The sequence below is a fragment of the Lissotriton helveticus genome, chromosome 2_1 (assembly GCF_964261635.1).
Source record: "Lissotriton helveticus chromosome 2_1, aLisHel1.1, whole genome shotgun sequence".
In the NCBI taxonomy this organism is placed as follows: Eukaryota; Metazoa; Chordata; class Amphibia; order Caudata; family Salamandridae; genus Lissotriton; species Lissotriton helveticus.
This window is the reverse complement of record NC_136059.1, coordinates 486,767,038-486,786,659: the sequence shown is the minus strand read 5'-3', so window position 1 is coordinate 486,786,659 and position 19,622 is coordinate 486,767,038. Positions and strand designations below refer to the sequence as shown.

At 47.5% G+C, this 19,622-nt stretch overlaps 1 protein-coding gene across 3 annotated transcripts in view; it reads right to left on the bottom strand.

Moving 5' to 3' along the window:
* The window catches only part of KIF2A (kinesin family member 2A), a 513,057-nt gene that overhangs the window by 428,320 nt on the left and 65,115 nt on the right, over nt 1-19,622 (bottom strand). For all 3 annotated transcript variants that reach the window (XM_078675133.1, XM_078675134.1, XM_078675135.1), the window contains exon 2: nt 11,750-11,844. In XM_078675133.1, the coding sequence (XP_078531259.1) occupies nt 11,750-11,844 (95 nt within the window). The remainder of the gene's footprint in view (nt 1-11,749; nt 11,845-19,622) is intronic.

Below are 19,622 nucleotides of genomic sequence, written 5' to 3'. Positions count from 1 at the left end.
GAAGGGGGCAGGGGAAGAATGGGCAGATCAAGCAAGAGGAATGGGCAGATCAAGCAAGAGGCATAGACAAGGGGAGAAAGAGCAGGTCAGAACTTGAGACGGAGTCAGGAAGATTTAGCCAATGCAGGAGGTGGTTCTTATTTATACTCCAATGTAGGTCACTGGAAGCGGGATTACACCAAACTAATTTCTAGTACACACTCACAAGCTGACCAGCCCGAGTTTACCCAACTTTTCCAGAGTCAATATCCTACCTTTTAAGGCAATCCAAGAGGTACAGACTGCTCTGTAAATACCCAGATAACAGAGAAAAACTGCACACATGTTAAATGTGTGACCTTGATGACCTTCAGCGGCAGCAGCTCCAGCTGGTAGCGGTTGCCCCTTCTGCACTCCAGTCCTCACATTGGAGGCCCCTCCCTCTGCGCTCCAGGCCTGATGTTTGAGCCCCTCCTTCACCTGCAGGCTCCTGCCTGCGTCCATTACCGGTGGTCCAGTGGTGAGCTCTGTCTTTGCTTTTCTGTCTTTTCATTTTTATGCATTTCTCTTTATTCTGTGTCTTTCTTTGCCTTGTTCTGTACCTTTTTCTGTGCCATTCTGCGCCTCTTTCCTTCCTGCCCCTGCTCGGCCCTTGCGACCCTGCCCCTTCTAAAATCGCTTCCTGCCAACCAGCTGATGAGCCCCTCCCACTCAATCAAGGCATTTATATAGCGCACTACTCACCCGGAGGGTCTCAAGGCGCTGGGGGGGAGGGGGTCCGCTACTGCTCGAACAGCCAGGTCTTGAGCTGCTTCCTGAAGGCAAGGTGGTCCTGGGTCAGGCGGTGGTGGGTTGGGAGGGAGTTCCAAGTCTTGGCGGCCAGGTAGGAGAAGGACCTTCCTCCTGTGGTGGCTCTTCGGATGCGGGGGACGGTGGCGAGGGCGTGGCTGGTCGATCGAAGCTGGCGTTTGGGAGCGTAGAAGTTGAGGTATCCTGGGCCTTGGTTGTGTAGGGCTTTGTGTGCGTGGGTGAGGAGCCAGAGGGTGGTTCTCTTGTTGACCGGGAGCCAGTGCAGGTCTCTCAGGTGTCCGGAGATGTGGCTGCGGCGGGGGATGTCCAGGATGAGTCGTGCTGAGGTGTTCTGGATCCGCTGGAGTCTCTTCTGGAGTTTGGCGGTGGTTCCGGCGTAGAGGGAGTTGCCGTAGTCCAGACGGCTGGTGACGAGGCCCTGGGTGACCGTCTTCCTGGTCTCGGTGGGGATCCATCGGAAGATCTTACGTAGCATGCGCAGGATGTTGAAGCACGATGAGGAGACGGCGTTGACTTGTCTGGTCATGGAGAGGGAGGAGTCCAGGCTGAAGCCCAGGTTGCGTGCGTGGTCTGTTGGTTTGGGTGCGCTGCCCAGGGCGGGGGGCCGCCAGGAGTCGTCCCAGGCGGAGGGTGAGGATCCCAGGATGAGGACTTCCGTCTTGTCCGAGTTCAGTCTCAGGCGGCTGTTCGACATCCATTTGGCTACGTCTGTCATCCCTTCGTGCAGGTTGGCTCTGGCGGTGGCGGGGTCGTTGGTGAGGGAGAGGATCAGCTGGGTGTCGTCGGCGTAGGAGATGATGTTGAGGTTGTGCTGGCGTGCGATGGCTGCGAGGGGGCTCATGTAGACGTTAAAGAGTGTTGGGCTGAGCGAGGAGCCTTGAGGAACGCCGCAGATGACTTCGGTGGCCTCCGATCTGAACGGGGCGAGGCGGACTCTCTGTGTCCTTCCGGCGAGGAAGGAGATGATCCACTCCAGTGCCTTCTCCTGGATTCCGACGTTGTTGAGGCGCTGTACAAGGGTACGGTGGCAGACAGTGTCGAAGGCCGCGGAGAGGTCCAGGAGGATGAGGGCCGCTGTTTCTCCGTTGTCGAGCAGGGCTCGGATGTCATCGGTAGCTGCGATCAGGGCGGTCTCGGTGCTGTGGTTGGCCCGGAAGCCAGACTGCGAGAGGTCGAGGGAACCGTTCGTCTCGAGGAAGGCGGCCAGTTGCTTGTTGACGGTTTTCTCGATGACTTTTGCCGGAAACGGGAGCAGCGAGATGGGGCGGTAGTTCTTGAGGTCGGTGGGGTCGGCTGATGGTTTCTTGAGAAGAGCGCTGAGTTCGGCGTGCTTCCAGCTTTCCGGGAAGGTGGCGATGTCGAAGGAGGTGTTGATGATGTCCCGCCGGTGGGGTGCGATGACAGCGTCGGCTTTGTTGAAGACGTGGTGAGGGCAGGGGTCTGTTGGAGATCCGGAGTGGATGGAGTTCATTGTGCGGATGGTGTCTTCGGTGCTGATCGGGGTCCAGGCGCGGAGGGTGGTGGTGGGGGGCGGTGGTTCGGTCGTGGCGTGCGTCGGTTGAGTGCTGAAGCTGTTGTGTATGTCCGCGATCTTGTTGTGGAAGTAGGAGGCGAGGGAGTTGCAGAGGTCTTGCGAAGGGGTGATGTCGTTGTTTCCGGCGTTGGGGTTGGAGAGCTCTTTCACGATGTTGAAGAGTTCCTTGCTGTTGTGTGCGTTGTTGTCCAGTCGTTCCTTGAATGCGGTTTTCTTGGTGGCGTGGATCCGTTGGTGGTGTTTTCGGGTGGCGAGCTTGAGGGCGGTCATGTTGTCCGGTGTTGGGTCTCTGCGCCAGGTTTTCTCGAGTGCTCTGCAGTTCTTCTTGGAGCTCTTGAGTTCGTCGTTAAACCATGGGGCTTTCTTGCTGCCGGGTCTGCTCGGTGGGTTCTTCAGGGGGGCCAGGTCGTCTGCGCAGTCGCTGATCCATTTCGTGAGGTTGGTGGCTGCTTGGCTGGGTTTCGTTGTGCTGGTGGGAGGGTTCTTGCTCAGGGAAGTAGCGAGCTGGTCTGCCGTGATCTTGTTCCAGCTTCTGCGGGGAACCTGTTGCTGGTGATGGTGGAGCATGGTCCTTCTGAAGCTGAAGTGGACGCAGCTGTGGTCCGTCCAGTGGAGTCCCGTGGCGTGGCTGAAGGCGATGTCCTTGCTGGAGGAGAAGACCGGGTCGAGTGTGTGTCCGGCGTAGTGGGTGGGGGTGGTCACCAGTTGCTTGAGTCCGAGGTTGGCGAGGTTGTCCAGCAGGGTGGTGGTGTTGCGGTCATTGTTGTTCTCCAGGTGGAAGTTGAGGTCCCCGAGGAGGATGTAGTCGGCGGAGGGGAGGGCGTGTGGGCTGATGAAGTACCACTACTTAATGGCGGCCGGTGTGCGGTGAAGTAGCGACCTCGCTAACCTTCCGCGTCCATTTCTCTCCCACAGAGCAGCTCCACCTGGTAGCTGTTGCCCCCTCTGCGCTCCACTCCTCGAGTTTGAGGCCCTCCTCCACCCACAGGCTCCTGCCTGCGCCTCATCCCTAATGGTCCAGTGGTGAGTTCGGTCTCTGTATTTCTCCGCTTTCCTGCCTTTTTGTTGTTCATTATTTCTCTTAATTCAATTCCTTTTTCGGTGCCTTTTTCTGCGCCATTCTGAGTCTCTTCGCTTCCTGACCCTGCCGCTGCTAAACACCTGTGGGCCGCACCCCCCAACAATCACAGCTTCCCAATTCCCAGCTGACCAGCCCTTCCCATCTCCCTACCATTGCTTAATTGCACACCCAAAGCAGGCTTGTCCGTGCCTGAACAGCACACAGTGCCACGGACCCGGGTCCCTGCGCCTTTCACCGCTATGATGCCAGCAACCTCCACACCCTCAACCCCCTGCCACCCCGCATCGCCAAAAGACACCCAAGGACTGTTAACCCGCCGCAATTGCACCTTCTCCGGATTTCGCAAACCAGACCTACCACACTTATGGCCCCATAGAACCGGACTCGACCACCTCAACTGCATCCTACTTAGCACACACTCCGTCAACAAACATGTTGTGGAAATTAGGAAAAGCTCAACTCCATTCCACCAGATGTTGCCTTCCTCACAGAAACCTGGACGAACCCCATATATGCACGGATATCGCCAAAGCCATCCCAGACGGTTACAAAATCATTCACAAAGACTGTACCAACTGACTAGGAGGAGGCATCTCCATCGGACAATAAAACACTCTAAGCCTCACAACTAGCTCCAATGACCACTCGCCCAACATGGATCACCTTCACCTCTACTTCCAGATCCAGACCAACCCGAACTCCACCCACCATGGCACCCTCATTTACAGAGCTCACCGGATCCCCCCCCCCTTTCAGCAAATCCATAGCTGATTTCATTGCACGCCACACAATCGCCTCAACAGACTAGATCCTCCTCGGCGACCCCAATGTCCACCTGGACAAACTCAGCCGGCCGAACACCTCAGCCCTACTGGAGAACCTCGCCACTATCGGACTCAAACAAATGGTCACCTCACCAACGCTCTGAGCAGGACACACGCTCTGCCCCCTCCTCTCCGCAATCAACATCTCCTTCAGCCACACCTCTGAACTCCAATGGACTGACCACTGCTGCGTCCACTTCTTCACCAAACCCCATCCAACACCACTTAGCCCACCGCTACCCGTGAATAAGCTGAACAAGGTTTCCCAAGACCAACTCGCCAAAGCACAACACCACCGCCGGCCTTCGCAAACACCAACACATCAGCACACAACCTCCACCTATAGATATCCGACTGCGCCAACACACTGACCCCCCACAGAAAACCCTTGGGCACACAGCCAGCTGAGAAAGCCAGCTTGTTCTCCCCCTCCCCCGCCCGCACAAGAGCCCAGGCACAACTGTAGACGACTCGAGAGAAGATGTAGGAGCAGCAGGACCCCAGAAGACTACGCAGCCTTCAAAACTGCTGTCACCACGTACCACCACATCATCAGAGCCATAAATGAAACTGCCAGACAGGAACCTATCAACGCCAATGCACATAACAGCAAAGAACAGTTCACTGTGATCAAAGAATTCACCAAACATAGCACAGATGCCACTGACATCGCCCCCCTCCCAAGCACTCTGTGACAACATTGCTACGTTCTTCCACTGCAAGATCACAGACATCTCCAACAGCTTCGCTATATAGGACCCAACCACTCCACATGCGACCCAACCACTCCACGCGCAACCCACCACACCCAAATACTCAAGATCCCAGCCAACCCAGCTCAACTGGACGACCATCACCACTGACGACACCTTACAGGATCATTAAAACCTTCCACTCTGGCCCCCTCGAATCCCTGCGCCCTTCAACCAAACCACGAACGCTCCCAAACTCTGCTGCAACATCAACTGCTCCATCGAATCCGCCACCTTCCCTGAAGACATCTGCAATCTCCTCGACCAAGGCAAAACCAGTGCCCTCTTCCTCCTGGACCTCGCTGCCGCTTTCAACACAGTCTCCCACAACACCCTCTATGCAAGACCCCACGATGCAGTCATTCGCGGCAAAGCCTTAGGGTGGATACTCTCCTTCCTCACTGACCAGAGAGTCAGGCTTCCACCATTCCCATCAAAACTGACAGAGAGCTTCTGTGGAGTCCCTCAGGGCCCTTACCTGAGCCCCACCCTCCTCAACATCTACATGGCCCTGCTTGTAGACCTCATCAGAAACCAAAGACTAAACATAGTCTCTTATTCTGATGACACCCAGCTGATTTTCTCCCTCACCGTCGAATGTACGGCAGCAAAGAACAACTTTCACAACAGAATGAAAGCAGTAACCACCTGGATGAAGGGCAGCTGCCTCAAACTCAACTCCAACAAAACCAAAGTCCTCATCCTGAGAACCACCCCACCGCCTGGGACAACTCTTGGTGACCCGCAGTGCTCCAAGACCCTCCTCCCACCCACCCATGCACGTAACCTCTACATTATCCTGGACTCCCCTCATTCAATACACCACCAAATGAACACTATATCGTCCTCCTGATTCCACACACCACACCTGCTTTCCAAGATCTTTGTGTCAAAAGATCTATGAGCGGATACCCACCGAGTCCAGAAGAATGGTCACGGACAAGCTTGTCTGCATCAAACTCTACTACGGTAATGCACTCTATGCCGGTGCCACCCAGAAGCCACATCACTGGTCACCTGACAACCACTGCTGGCTCTCGATCAACAAAAGAATCACCTTCAAGCTCCTCACGCACACCCACAAGACACCCCACAACATGAGACCTTCACAACTCAACCACCGCCTCTCCCTCTACACTCCCACTGGACACCTCTGCTCCGCCAACCTGGTCCTGGCCACTAGCCCATGGATTTGCACCACCACGGCCAGAGGAAGATCCTTCTCCTATTTCGCCATAAAGACCTGGAAAACTCTTCCTCTACATCGCAATCACGCTCACAGTCTCAATTCAGGAAGGACCTAAAAACCTGGCACTTTGACTGAACTGGCTTATTGACTGAACTGCAGAACCTTACGCCGCACCTTGATACCCTAACAGGTGATTAGCTGCACTTTATAAAAATCCTGATTCAGTGATAAATGGGAAATCCATTTCATGCCTTACTGATAGTGGCGCTAGCCAACTGTCGCTGAAGGCTTTGAAATGTCTGTCACTGCCTCACTGATGGAGTTGGCAAGCCAAATACAAGATTCTCCACCATATTACCGATCCCATATCAGCATGCCTTTTTGTTCAGCCATACCACTCCATGAACCTGTTGGGGAGGGATCTTCCATGTTAGATGATGTGTACTGTTTACTGCAATAATGGTGGTGTTCATTTGAACGTACTGAAAGTTGGTGAAAATTAAGTTTCCCTTGTCTCATGTGGAACTACTCATTAAGTTGATGCTTTGAAAAGTAAAACTTGTATGCTTAAATCTATCTCAAACATTGTAAAGTGCTTTCTACTTTATAGTTTGAACTTGCAAGTGATGTTGGTTATGTCTAGTCAGCAGAGCCGTCACACTCTGAGGTATAAACAAATTCAACCTGGTATCCATGCTTTGATAAAACAAGGGGTCCTAATGTCCTCCGAAATTGTGTGCACTACTCCTATTTTACAGATAAAGCCTGGTACGAACACAAACAGAAATGTACATGGTATCAAAGCTATTAACACGTTGCAATACCCAGGTTTTCAGCTGTGCCTAACCCCGAGATCAGATCATCACTGTACTTCAGCTACTATCAAATGGTTCTGTGTTTCAGATCTTTGCTTTGCCTTTTTCTCTATTTGCATGCATCAGGGCAGCAAGGGTGCCTTCAGGTTCTCATTTTATGGGGTCCATTAACGTGGTGTTGACTTCCACAAGGAGTTACTGTATCATCATCCATCTTCCCTGAATCTTTGAAGAAAGATCTGATAATCCTCATCTTCCCAAAAGGATCTACTTTAGATCAATATGCAATTGATTGTGTCTGACTCAACGCAAGGATGATTGACTGTATCTCATCTCTGAACTAGCTAAAAAGGTCCATAGGGCTTCATGGGAGAAATTAGTTTTGTCTCCTCTCCCGTTCGTTATTTAGGTCATAACATCTCAACAGGAGAGAACCAACTGCCTGCAAACTAGATCGACGCCGTTCATAATTTGTCATCTCTCAGAGGCACACTTTATTAAAAGTGGGCTTTGCTACTATAGTTAAGCCTCTCTAAGATGAGGTAAACACCCTAGAACCATTGCATTGGGGCTGAAAGCAGACTAAAGTTATGCAAATCTGAAATTAGTTATTTCCATACACCCTAACAATTGCCAGATTACTTTAAAACTTTAATTTTCTTGTCATTAAAAAGATAGCTTTTCCTTGAAGTTATTGGTGTAGGATCACGAAGATCAGAAGGTCCTCAGCTCTTGATGCAGACATGATAGGACTTATTCATTTAGCGCCTGAATCGACCCCTGAAGGGGTATCTCTGCGCTTCAGACGGGCAACAGGGAAGTAGAGCTACTACAGCAAAATCAGAGACAGAGACTGCCGCCTAGTTTAAAAGCTGCAAAGACTTGACGGGGTATCCATACACATTCTCTTCGGTTCCACCGTCATAGTGGCCGTTCCTCATGCTGTAGCTATTCTCCTACTCAATATTAAAACCCAACATTTATCCAAGGGTAAGTTATCACTGTACAAAATTCTCTTATTTTTCGACTCACATCACCCTAGTCCATTCTCCCCTTTTGAACAGAGCATCCTTGCTAACCACAGCTCAACGTCTTTCGGATTCAACTCCACTTTAAGATTGACTTGTGTTGTTTTAAAATACTACTTGTTCATTTGACCATGCTTTTCCAGACTGAGGTTGGATGGGCCACACGGATCTTAAAACGATATTTTATTTACAGCAGATTAAATCAAATCAGGTGCACAACTACTCACCAGTAAGGATCTAAAGGCGCTGGGGATGTGGGGGGGGGGGGGGTTTCGCAAGTTCCAGTCCATCAAGAAGGGGGTCTGTCGGAGAGTCAGGTTTTGAGGTTTCTTGCGAAGATGGGGAGCGAGGTTATCTGTCGGAGGTGGAGCGGAAGGTCGTTCCAGGCACTGGCCGCGCGGAAGGAGAAGGAGCGGCCTCCTGATCTGGTCTTTCTGGTGCGGGGGACCACGGCGTAGGAGATATGGGCTGATCGTAGAGTCCTTTGGGGTGCGTAGAATTTGAGTCAGCTGTTCAGGTATGTTGGCCCGGTGTCGTGGAGGGCCTTGTGAGCGTGGTTTAGCATCTTGAAGGTGATTCTAGCTTTGATGGGGAGCCCGTGGAGTGTGCGCAGGAGCTGGGAGATGTGGCAGTGGCTTGGCAGGTTGAGGACCAGTCTTACGGTGGCATTTTGGATGTTCTGTAGCTTGCGGGTGAGGTTTTTGTTTATTCTGGCATAGAGTGCATTGCCGTAGTCAGGCCTGCTGGTGACCAGGGCGTGAATGACGGTATTTCTGTGTTTGAGGGGGATCCATTTGAAGGTCTTACGTAGGAGGCGGAGGGTGTGGAAGCAGGAGCACGAGACGGAGTTGAGCTGGCTTTATTAGTCTGCCTCCACCTTGTATCACCAACAGATTCCATAACATACTTAGAAGATGCAAGAGGTGGGTTTGAAGTAAACAAAGTGAATAGAATGGTGTTTTCTGTAGGAGCTCATTCATTTGTGTCGGAGTCCGCTCTGTAATAGTTAACTTGGTTATTAAGCAAACACATTGCAAATCAGTCTGAGATATTTGCAATGCACTAAGTCGTAAAATACTTCTAGATGTATAAAACAGACAAGAGAATAATGGAAGGTTTAGGGGCTTGCTTGTCTCGATACTACCAACAAATCTAAAAAGCAGCAAGTATAAAATGCATCCATCACTTATAAGATCTAACAATACATACTCAAAATTAATATATCTATAACGACACCAATGCCAGCATGGCCACTGTGAGTACATTTTCACCTCAATTCTATCCGTTCTGGATGCCATAGGAATAATTGCTGCGCCACAATCTTTAATGTCTTGCTTCTCCACTAAATGTAATAAACATGACATCTTGACTGAGTCCGACAGGACTCAGCACATTCGTATGCAACTTTGCCTCCTTAGATTACAGCATCAATCTGAGTGATTGGAGTGGCATTTAGAAGCTTAAACCGAACAACCAAACTTGGCAATCTATGATAAAATCAGGATATTCCCAAAAGCAAATAATTCTTACCTGGGAATTGGTAAACAACCAACTGCCAATAGCAAATATGATGGGACCCCCTCAAGGTTCAATCAGGCCAGGGAAGTGAGGGGAATGAAGTAACAAATCAAAAAACAAATTTCCCTCAATGGCCACACAACTTTATCATAAGTATATGTCTAATTAGTGATGAAATATTGGTGACAGAAATACAACAATCTATTTCATTTTATTCAAAAGATATAAAGTTTATTCAATTTTCTCTAAATTTTCATTACTTTTTTGTATAGGAATATTTTTCCATATTTTTTTCACAAGTGGAAAGTTACTGTCTTTTCAGAAAGAAGTTTTTTTTAATAATTATGGACATTTTTATAATTTCAAACAAAGAAATGAGAAAAGAAAAACATATATAAATATATACTATATACAATAAATATTTGATTATACACTACACCCAAATCAATATGCCCCTGGTAAAAAACAAATCACAACATACTTCCACATTCACACCCTAACTACACACATCACCACACCATCTGAAGTAGAGAAACTGAATCATCAATGGCAGAGATGCTCTGCCAATATACAGGTCTCAGAGGTTAATATGAGACCCCGCACTTGGTCGACGCGCATTTCGGCGGCTCAGGGCCACCTTCTTCAGGACCTCTTTCAGGTAAGCAACCAAATATCCAGGGGACGCTATTAGAGTATATCTATGGACTCAGGAAAGGATTCTGTGATTATGTCCTGTGCTTATTTGGAATTTTCCTGAGCTGCGAGTCTTTCAAAGTGATTATCCCTAGGAAAGATGCTGAAGCGTATAACTGAGTCTCTTCACCGAATTAGATTAACATTTCATCTTCAGCTGGAAATAAATATCCTGTGCTTATTTGGAATTTTCCTGATCTGTGCGTCTTTCGATATAATTATCCCTAGGAAAGATGCTGAAGCGTACAACTGAGTCTCTTCACCGTATTAGATTAACATAAAATATTCCTATACAAAAAAGTAATGACAATTTAGAGAAAATGGAATAAACTATCGTTTTAATAAAATGAAATAGATTGTTGTATTTCTGTCACCAATATTTCATCACTAATTAGAGATATACTTATGATAAAGTTGTGTGGCCATTGAGGGAATTTTGTTTTTGATTGGTGAAACAACCAACTGCCTACACCATACAAGGGTTAGGTCTGCCATTATGTTTTTTCCGCACCCTACTCTCAGACAACCTGTCTGGAGTCTCCATAGAATGTGGAACCCAGTATGGCGCAACACTGCCCCCAACCAATTCAAGCAACGGCCCCCAAAACATAGCCAAAAATACAAAACATTTAACTAAAGAGAAATTACTGTTTAAATTGACGAGGTCCGTTTTGCCAGATGATGACCACAGAGTGTACAAGATCCTAACCGTCTTCGTCTTCAACAGCTCTAGGGGTCTGTGAATGGTCTCCTCGGAAAACAGAGACATTCAGCACCACACTCTCTATTTACATTCCACAGCTATGCAGAATAAGAGAGCATGAGAGGAAGCTTGGACAATAGGGATAGGGAGTGTAGCAGCAAAACCTAACGAACATGGAGAAGAGCAAAGATTCACAACACACAAGATATCTGCATGTGCGTTTCGTCTTTATTTTCCTAATTTTCTGCTTCAAAAACACTAAGGAACGCTGGGCATCTACTCCAAAACTTCTAAGACGACATCTGGGAGTTAACAGCCCAAAGCTGTGTAAGTCTTTGGCCCCATTGTTGAGGGGCGGACCAAACTATCTGTGTTTTAGTAAACTCCTAAAAATGTAGTAATTCAGGCAAACCTTTGGCTATACACAAAGGTGTTGGTGAATGAAGAACATAGGGCAGGAGTCATGCACTGCAGACAAATAGACACACGCTAATTGACAGTCTCACTTTTATCTGTACAGTGCATTTAAGCAATCACTAAGTGACAAACAACACAATGTAAATTTTCTAAATAAATAACTAGGCGTTCAGGCAGCCAGCTGCCAATGGCACACACTGCCGCTATATTTCCAGCACCCCATTAGCCTCCGACTACCGTGCAACTGCCTAAAATAACCATGTTTTGCAATCCATCTGCCCAAATCATAAGATTTTGGTAGAAATATCCACAGACAAACTATTCCATTCTGACTTTAAATGAGAAAAAGATAACAAAACCGGATACAGATAGGATGAAAGGACACATTAATAAGTATGTGATGTACCTCTTTTCCTTTAGTGTCTCCATTTTCAATCCACTCCACAGTAACACTTTCATTGTCTTCATTTAGAGATGTGACCATAGCTTGATGTATTCGGCCTATTAAGGAAGAAGGTAATTAAGCAGGTGTAATTTTTTTTAGACATAATACTAGAGCTATACAGTTTACTGAATGTGCACTACACACAAGAATGTGTGTGTTAAACACCAGCATTTACAATTACATCACGCATGACAAGGAGAGAAAATAAAACAATTTGTGCATGTTGACAGATAATGTGTAACAAATGTATGTACAATAGGAGCTTTGGGTTAACAGCTTCTTGGAAAAGAGATTTTAGGACTTCCAATGAAATCGAAAATGGAAGTGGTCATTATATTGAGGACTTTTAGGCAGTTTATCATTTTAGTCCCCAGTGGTGCATACACTTGGTGTCCGAATTAATGAACTAGTGTATGACATACCGATAGGGCCAATGACTAGCACAAGTCATGAGACAAATTACTGCCTTTTTTCTTCACCAATTCCAGTCTTCCTGTAAAACAGTGCGGCTAACAGGTCTGACTCGGTTATACCTTGATGCAAAGTGGTTGCAACCGATGCCCTCTTCCCCACCTCTTGACTGCAACCCACACCTACCGTGGGCCAAACCCAGCTGCCGTCATAGTGCTGCCTGCTTGCAGCAGGTTATGAGAACAAGCAGTTAGAAGAGGAGAGAAGCCTGTCTGCTCTCTCAGGCATAAGGAATTCGGAGCATGCAGCCTCCAGAGCACACAACGCCAAAACACCAGGACTCGCACTTAGTCGTGATGTTCTTCTAGACAATGCCTACCATCAACAATGTGCGGTATTCTACGGAACGTGTTTAGCACCCACTCTTTGGCCATTTTCAATAAGCAAATGGGTCCACTGCATTAACAGAAAGATTCTAATTTTGCAGCTGTGTGATCTGGATAGAGGTTCCCTCCCTAAGATTTAGCACTGTACAGATCCAACTCATTATGGCATGCTGTAGCTCAACTATGTTCATGCAAGGTATATGTACTACACCCCACAATCAGGCAGAACCAAGAAAGGGTTCTTTGTGACCAGCCAATAATAACAAGCACACCACCCATTAATAATACAAAGTAGAGACAAATGGTATATATATATATAAAAATAAATGAGAGAGAGAGAGAGAGAGAGAGAGAGAGAGAGAGAGAGAGAGAGAGAGAGAGAGAGAGAGAGAGAGAGAGAGAGAGAGAGAGAGAGAGAGAGAGAGAGAGAGAGAGAGAGGAGAGAGAGAGAGAGAGAGAGAGAGAGAGAGAGAGAGAGAGAGAGAGAGAGAGAGAGAGAGAGAGAGAGAGAGAGAGAGAGAGAGAGAGAGAGAGAGAGAGAGAGAGAGAGAGGAGAGAGAGAGAGAGAGAGAGAGAGAGAGAGAGAGAGAGAGAGAGAGAGAGAGAGAGAGAGAGAGAGAGAGAGAGAGAGAGAGAGAGAGAGAGAGAGAGAGAGAGAGAGAGAGAGAGAGAGAGAGAGAGAGAGAGAGAGAGAGAGAGAGAGAGAGAGAGAGAGAGAGAGAGAGAGAGAGAGAGAGAGAGAGAGAGAGAGAGAGAGAGGAGAGAGAGAGAGAGAGAGAGAGAGAGAGAGAGAGAGAGAGAGAGAGAGAGAGAGAGAGAGAGGAGAGATATATATATATATATATAATATATATTATATATATATATATATATATATATATATATATATATATATATATATATATATATATATATATATATATATATATATATATATATATATATATATATATATATATATATATATGGAGCCAGTGGTGATCTCTCAGGTGACTGGTGACGTGGCTGAGGCGGGGGATATTGAGGCGGAGTCTGGCAGAGGTGTTCTGTATGTCTACAGTTTCTTTAGAAGTTTCTGGGTGATGCCGGTGTAGAGTGCTTTGTTAGGTTATCAGTTACTTGTAAAGCGCACGGTCACCAAAGGTTTCATGGCGCTGATCATGCATCAAGTTGTTAAGTAAGGACCCATTTAAAAGGCTAACCCAAACAGCCATGTTTTCAGGGCCTTTCTAAATCCAAGTAGGTTATCACAGCTTCTAATTGTTAATGGGAGGGAGTTCTAAAAAGATAGGTGCCAGATAGGAAAACCTGCAGCCTCCCTGCCGTTTGAGTTTGATAGTCGGACAGTAAGAAGATGAAGATGAGCTGAACGTAAATTGCGCCGGACGTAAATTGCGCCGGGGGATGTGCTTATTGACCATGATATTGAGGAATTTGGACTATTGCAATGCAGTGCTTTAAAAGCTAGACAGCCAGTCTTGAATGCAGCACGTTGCTCCACGGGTAACCAGTGAAGCTTGATCAACAAGGCACTGGCAGAATGCCATTTTGGCTGCTTATAGATTAATCTTGCCGCCTGCTTCTGAACTATTTGCAATTGTTTGAGCAGATAATGGGGCAAACCGATATAGAGGGAGTTTGAAAAATCCAGGCGTGAGATGACCAACGCTATCACAAACTGAACTAGGGCTGAGTGGGTCAACAAGTGAGCGATCTTCCTGATTTTGCATAGATGGTATAGACTGGTGGAGATCACAGCGCCCACTTGTCCTCTAAGTGAGAGGTCAGCGTTAATTACGACCCCTAGACTTTTTACGAAAGGGGACGCAGTAGGGGGAGGACCCAATTCACTAGGCCAAAAATGCGGTCCCCAGCAGTCCTTGCTCTTCCCAGGCAACACAAGTTCCGTCTTGCCTGGGTTGAGCTTCAAATGGTTACTATCCATCCAACGCTGAATGTGGAATATGGTGGTTTGAAATTCCGCAGCAGCGTTAGGAGAGTCCAAAGGGAAGATCAACTGGAGGTCATCTGCGTAATTAAAGATGGTTATTTTTCTATTTTATAGTGAGTGGATCAAAATCCTAAGGTAGAGATTAAATAGCAGTGGCGACAGGGTCGAGTCTGCTGCTGATTAGTGCATGGGTGACAGTATTTCTGAACTCGTTCTGGATACACTTGAAGATCTTTCGGAGCAGGTGCAGCGTGTGGAAGCAGGATGATGAGACAGTGATGATCTAGTGTTTCATGGTGAGCAAGGAGTCCAGGATAATGCGGAGGTTTCCTGCCTGGTTGGGGGGGGGGGGGGGGGGCAATATCTGTGGGCCAACCAGGAGTGGTCCCAGGTGGAGGTGAATGGAGCACAGGAAAAGGACTTCAGTCTTCTCTGAGTTGAGCTTGAGGCAGCTGTCCTTCATCCAGGTGGCGACAGCCTCCATCCTGTTGAGGAAGTTATTTGTGGCGACTGAGGGTTTGTTGGTAAGGGAAAGGATCAGTAGGGTGTCATCGGCATAGGAAATGATGTGGAGTTTGTGGTTCCTGACTATGGGGCAGATTTATGTTGGGAATGCGCCACGTTTGCGTCACGCAACTGTGGCATAAACGTGGCGCATCCCTACGACCCATTTACAAAGTGACGCATCTAGGCAGATGCGTCACGTTGTAAAGCCCTGCGCCACTTGTGGGCGTTCCGGCGCAGGGTGGGCGTTCCGGGGCAGGTGCGCCTCGCAAAAGTGGCTGAGTGAAATCTATAAGATTTCACTCAGTCACTTTCAGGCCAATGCTGCGTCAAAACCCTGCACCTGCTTGAAGCAGGCGTAGGTCTTGACACAGCATTGTAAAGATGGGGCACCCCCGAGCCTTGCTGGAGCTGCGTCGGGCTTGCGACGCAACTCCAGCAATGCGCCACCTTTACGGCACAGATGCGTCACGCATCTGTGCCGTTTTAGCCCCATGGTGCGCCGCATTGTAAATGCGGCGCACCATGGGTGGCGGAGCAGCGGCGCAAAATAATTGGCGCATCCCTGGGGATGCGCCAGTTATCATAAATCTGCCCCTATGTCTTCGAGCAGGGCCATGTAGATGTTGAAGACAGTGGGGCTCAGGTAAGAGCCTGCAGGCCCTCCTCTGCTGATCTCTGTAGGTTCAGAGTAGAACGGTGGTAGTCTGACTCTCTGCGTTCCTGCCGGTAAGGAAGGAGTGGATCCATTTCAGGGCTTTGTCACGGATGTCAGCGCCGTGGATTCTTGTGCTTAGGGCTTAGTAGTGGATGGGGTCAAAGGCGGCCGAGAGGTCCAGGAGAATGCGGGCTGCAGTTTTGCCTTGGGAGAGGGGGGTGCAGATGTCGTCTGTGGCGGCAAGGAGGGCGGTCTGGGTGCTGTGGTTGCTTCGGAAGCTGGATTGGGAGAGGTCAAGAATGTGTCTCACTTCTATAAACTCCGAAAGTTGGGCGTTAATGTCCTTTGTGAGGACTTTAACTGGTAAGGGGAGCAGAGAGATGGGTTTGAAGTTCTTGAGGTCCTTCTGCTCAGCAGAGGGTTTCCTCAGCAAGGGGTTGATCTCTGCATGTTTCCAGTCTTCTGGAAAGTAGCGTAGTGATGGTGCCGGTTCTGTTGAAGATGTGGTGCGAGCAGGGGACCACGGGTGCTCTGGAGTGGCTGCTCTTCATGATCTTGAGGGTGTCGGCAGCGATGAGGGGAGTCCAACTGAGCAGGCTCTGCTGGGGTCTGGTGTCCTTGGGTGCGGCAGTTGCGGGAGGGGTGAGAGGGTCTTGGGTATCGAGGCTGTTGAAGCTGTTGTAGATCTCCTTAATCTTGCATTGGATTGCTGCGGTCTCTGTGATGGGTTTGGCAAATTCTTTGACCATGGCAAAAGGTTATTTGCTATTGAGTGCGATGGCATTGATCCTTTTTGTAGGACTGCCTTATTTGTTGTACTAATGAAATATTGGTGTGCTGTGACAAAAGGTTTTGAGGGCCGAGTGGTCTTCCGAGGTCTTGTTACTTCTCATTCTCTTCTCAAGCCATCTACACCTTTGTCAACATGAGACAAACTATAAAAAACAGCTGTAAAAGAGAAAACTTGTGAAATTGAAAAGTTCAGGGCTCGGTTGTGAATTTACCTTCAAATCACATTTATAAATGAGTTTTCTGGACGCATGACTAGTAGTGTGATGACCTATAATCTTCTAAGCTACTATGAACACTTGGAGTTCAGTAATTAAGGTTTCCTTCCAAGCAATTTTAGTTTGGTTAGAATTCTCCTGTCACTGTGTAAATATGCTCATATCAATTGTAATCCCTGGTTTCAGAGGGAATAATCATCTTTATTTATGGTATTTGTTTCTAAAATTTGATCAATCATTGTGGTGTGGCAAAGCGGTGGATAGTCACTGTGATCTTTCCAGCACTGCCTCTACAAAGACCAAATGCAACAACTAAGTTCCAAATCTTTATTTTGCTAGCTGTAGAACTCTGTGCACTTTCACTGCTGAACAGTTCTAAAGTACATGTGCTCTGCATCTAAAATGTGATAACAATTGGTTTATCCCCGATTGGCATATTTCATTTACCTATAAGTCCCTAGTACAGTGCACTAGATGTGCCCAGGGACTATAAAGCAAATACTACTAGTGGGCATGCAGCACTGATTGTGCCACCTACATAAGTAGCCCTTTAAACGGGTATCAGGGGTGCCACTGCAGAGTCCATATGTGCAGTTTTAATCTGCCATGTCGACCTGGCAAGTTAACCTACTTGCCAGGCCTAAACCTTCCTTTTTATTACACATACGCCACCGTAGAGTAGGCCCTGGACAGCTCATGGGCAGGGTGCAGGTTATTTAAACGTTCAGACACTTACTTTTAAGTTTTACATGTCCTGGTAATGAATTTATCTTAAATTCATTCAAGGCATATCTCTCCCATAGGATAACATAGGAGCTGCCTTGTATCATTTTGTCAGTTTAGCTTCCAATTGGCAAAAGATAAGAAAACCAAATTTGGTGCCTCAGGCCTCGCAATTTAAAAACACATCTTTTAATGAAGTTGGTATTTTATATTGCAGTTCCGAAAATGCCACTTTTAACAAGTTGGTATTATCTTACTTAAATCATTTGGTGACTTCTGCCTGTCTCTGGAACATACAACTGGGGTGGGTGACAGCTGGCTTCCTGCATTCCCTCTAGACAGCCACACACAAAGAAAGGGTAAGTTTGCCTGAATGGTAATCTGCATGTTGATGGTTCTGCTTGTGCAGGATGAGGGGGAGGGGCTGGCACTTCTACCTTAAAGGGTTGTGTCCTGTCCTGACACAAAGGGTTGCATACCCACTGTAGTGAGTCGGCAGCCAGGGCAGGGAAGAGGATCTTGTGCACTACAGGGAATTTTTTAATTTTTTTTAATGTCCCTACTTCAAAGCTGAAATGGGTATACAAACTCTTTATTTCGGTAAAATACCATAATAGAAACAAAAATACAAGATAAACATCGCCCATGTCGATAAAGGGACAGGGCAAAACATATTGTGTAGGAGTACTGGAACTCTGACACCATGTACTCGGAAGACTGCTGGAACTAAGCACCTTGTGCCAGGAAGAAGAGCTGTTGTGTTGGCCTGCGGCCTTCTGCCTGCTGCTTTTTGCCTGAAAGTGAGGCAGACTGGACCTGCTCTCTACATCCTAAGCTCTTAGGTTTCTCTAAGGGCTTGTTGGCTTGCCTCCTGTTGATGAAATCTCAGGGATATCATAGACTTCACCTTTCAACTTCATCCAAGCACCTGGACTCTACTTGCCTTAAGTCTTGCTCAGCAAAGTGGTACCATTCTAATCCAGGGCCCCTGGGTGGGAGTTTAAGGTGCTGCATTTGCCAGAACTCGCTTCGATATCTCTGCGCCAATCGGGCCCCAACGTAGGATCAACATATCACCGCTGATGTGAGGTCTGGACCCAGTGTACTGCACTCAGCACCACTGCAGTGCCTCCGGGATCAGCACTTCAGGGATCAATGCATCACCACCAGCACGTGGAGAGAATCAACACATTGTCCCCAGTGTGGAGTAACCCGGCACATCACAGTCGCCTTCCTGACACTGCATTTCATCCACAGAACCGACGCCTCTCCACTACTGTATTTCGTTCTGACAAGACTTTGCTCAGCGGGTCCTATAACCAGAATGTGCTCTGTCGCAGGCATCCTGAACTCTTGACTTTTCCACTGTCCATAGCAACCTACAGTAACCCCAAAACGCTATTTGCTTTTAAGTGCTATTTCCACTCATTCTTTTAAAAAAAAAATCATATCTCGACTTGTGCTTATTGGATTTTTGTCCTTCTGGTCTTGTTTATTTCAGAATATAATAATGTATTTTTCTAAACTGGTGTGTGAGTGAGAGGGTGAGTGGGGGAGAGTGTGAGTGTGTGTGTGAGTCAATCTAGCAGAGGGTGAGCACAAGCTTTCTCTTATTGTATCCCTCGTTTAGCCGGGCTAGGATTGTGGTTTCAGCTTGGACAGGCATACCTCTGCCTACCAGATATTCGATGTCTAACTAGGTAATACTACCACAACCAGAAGCAATTCTAAACTTCATAATCTTAAGTGCTGACAAGCACTTAAGACAAGAAATTGCAAGTAGGGATACTGTCATATTGAAATTTAAGAAAGGCTGCAATAGTTGTAAAAATCTACAATGATGATTTTCAAAGCAGAGTAAATCTAAAACAGAGGCAAGTATAATATAAAAGGTCTTAAAAATTAGGATTAAACCCATTTTAATTTAACACAGGTTAACAAATAATCACAATATAGGACTGGATTGAAGGTGTAGTCCATACACTGTGTAGTCCAAAACTGTATTAAAATGTGTTGTTACCTTGCCATTCGCCGCGATGACTCCCCGGTCCACCGTAGCAAATTCATGCTGTGTGTGTGGAGGGAGGAATAGGGCTCGCACTTCCTGACTGTCCCTCGGCGGGCGGCCATCTTTTGAGGGTGACGGTCTAGTCTCCCCTCACCTCCCAATCTACATAATCCCTGTTCAATCGTG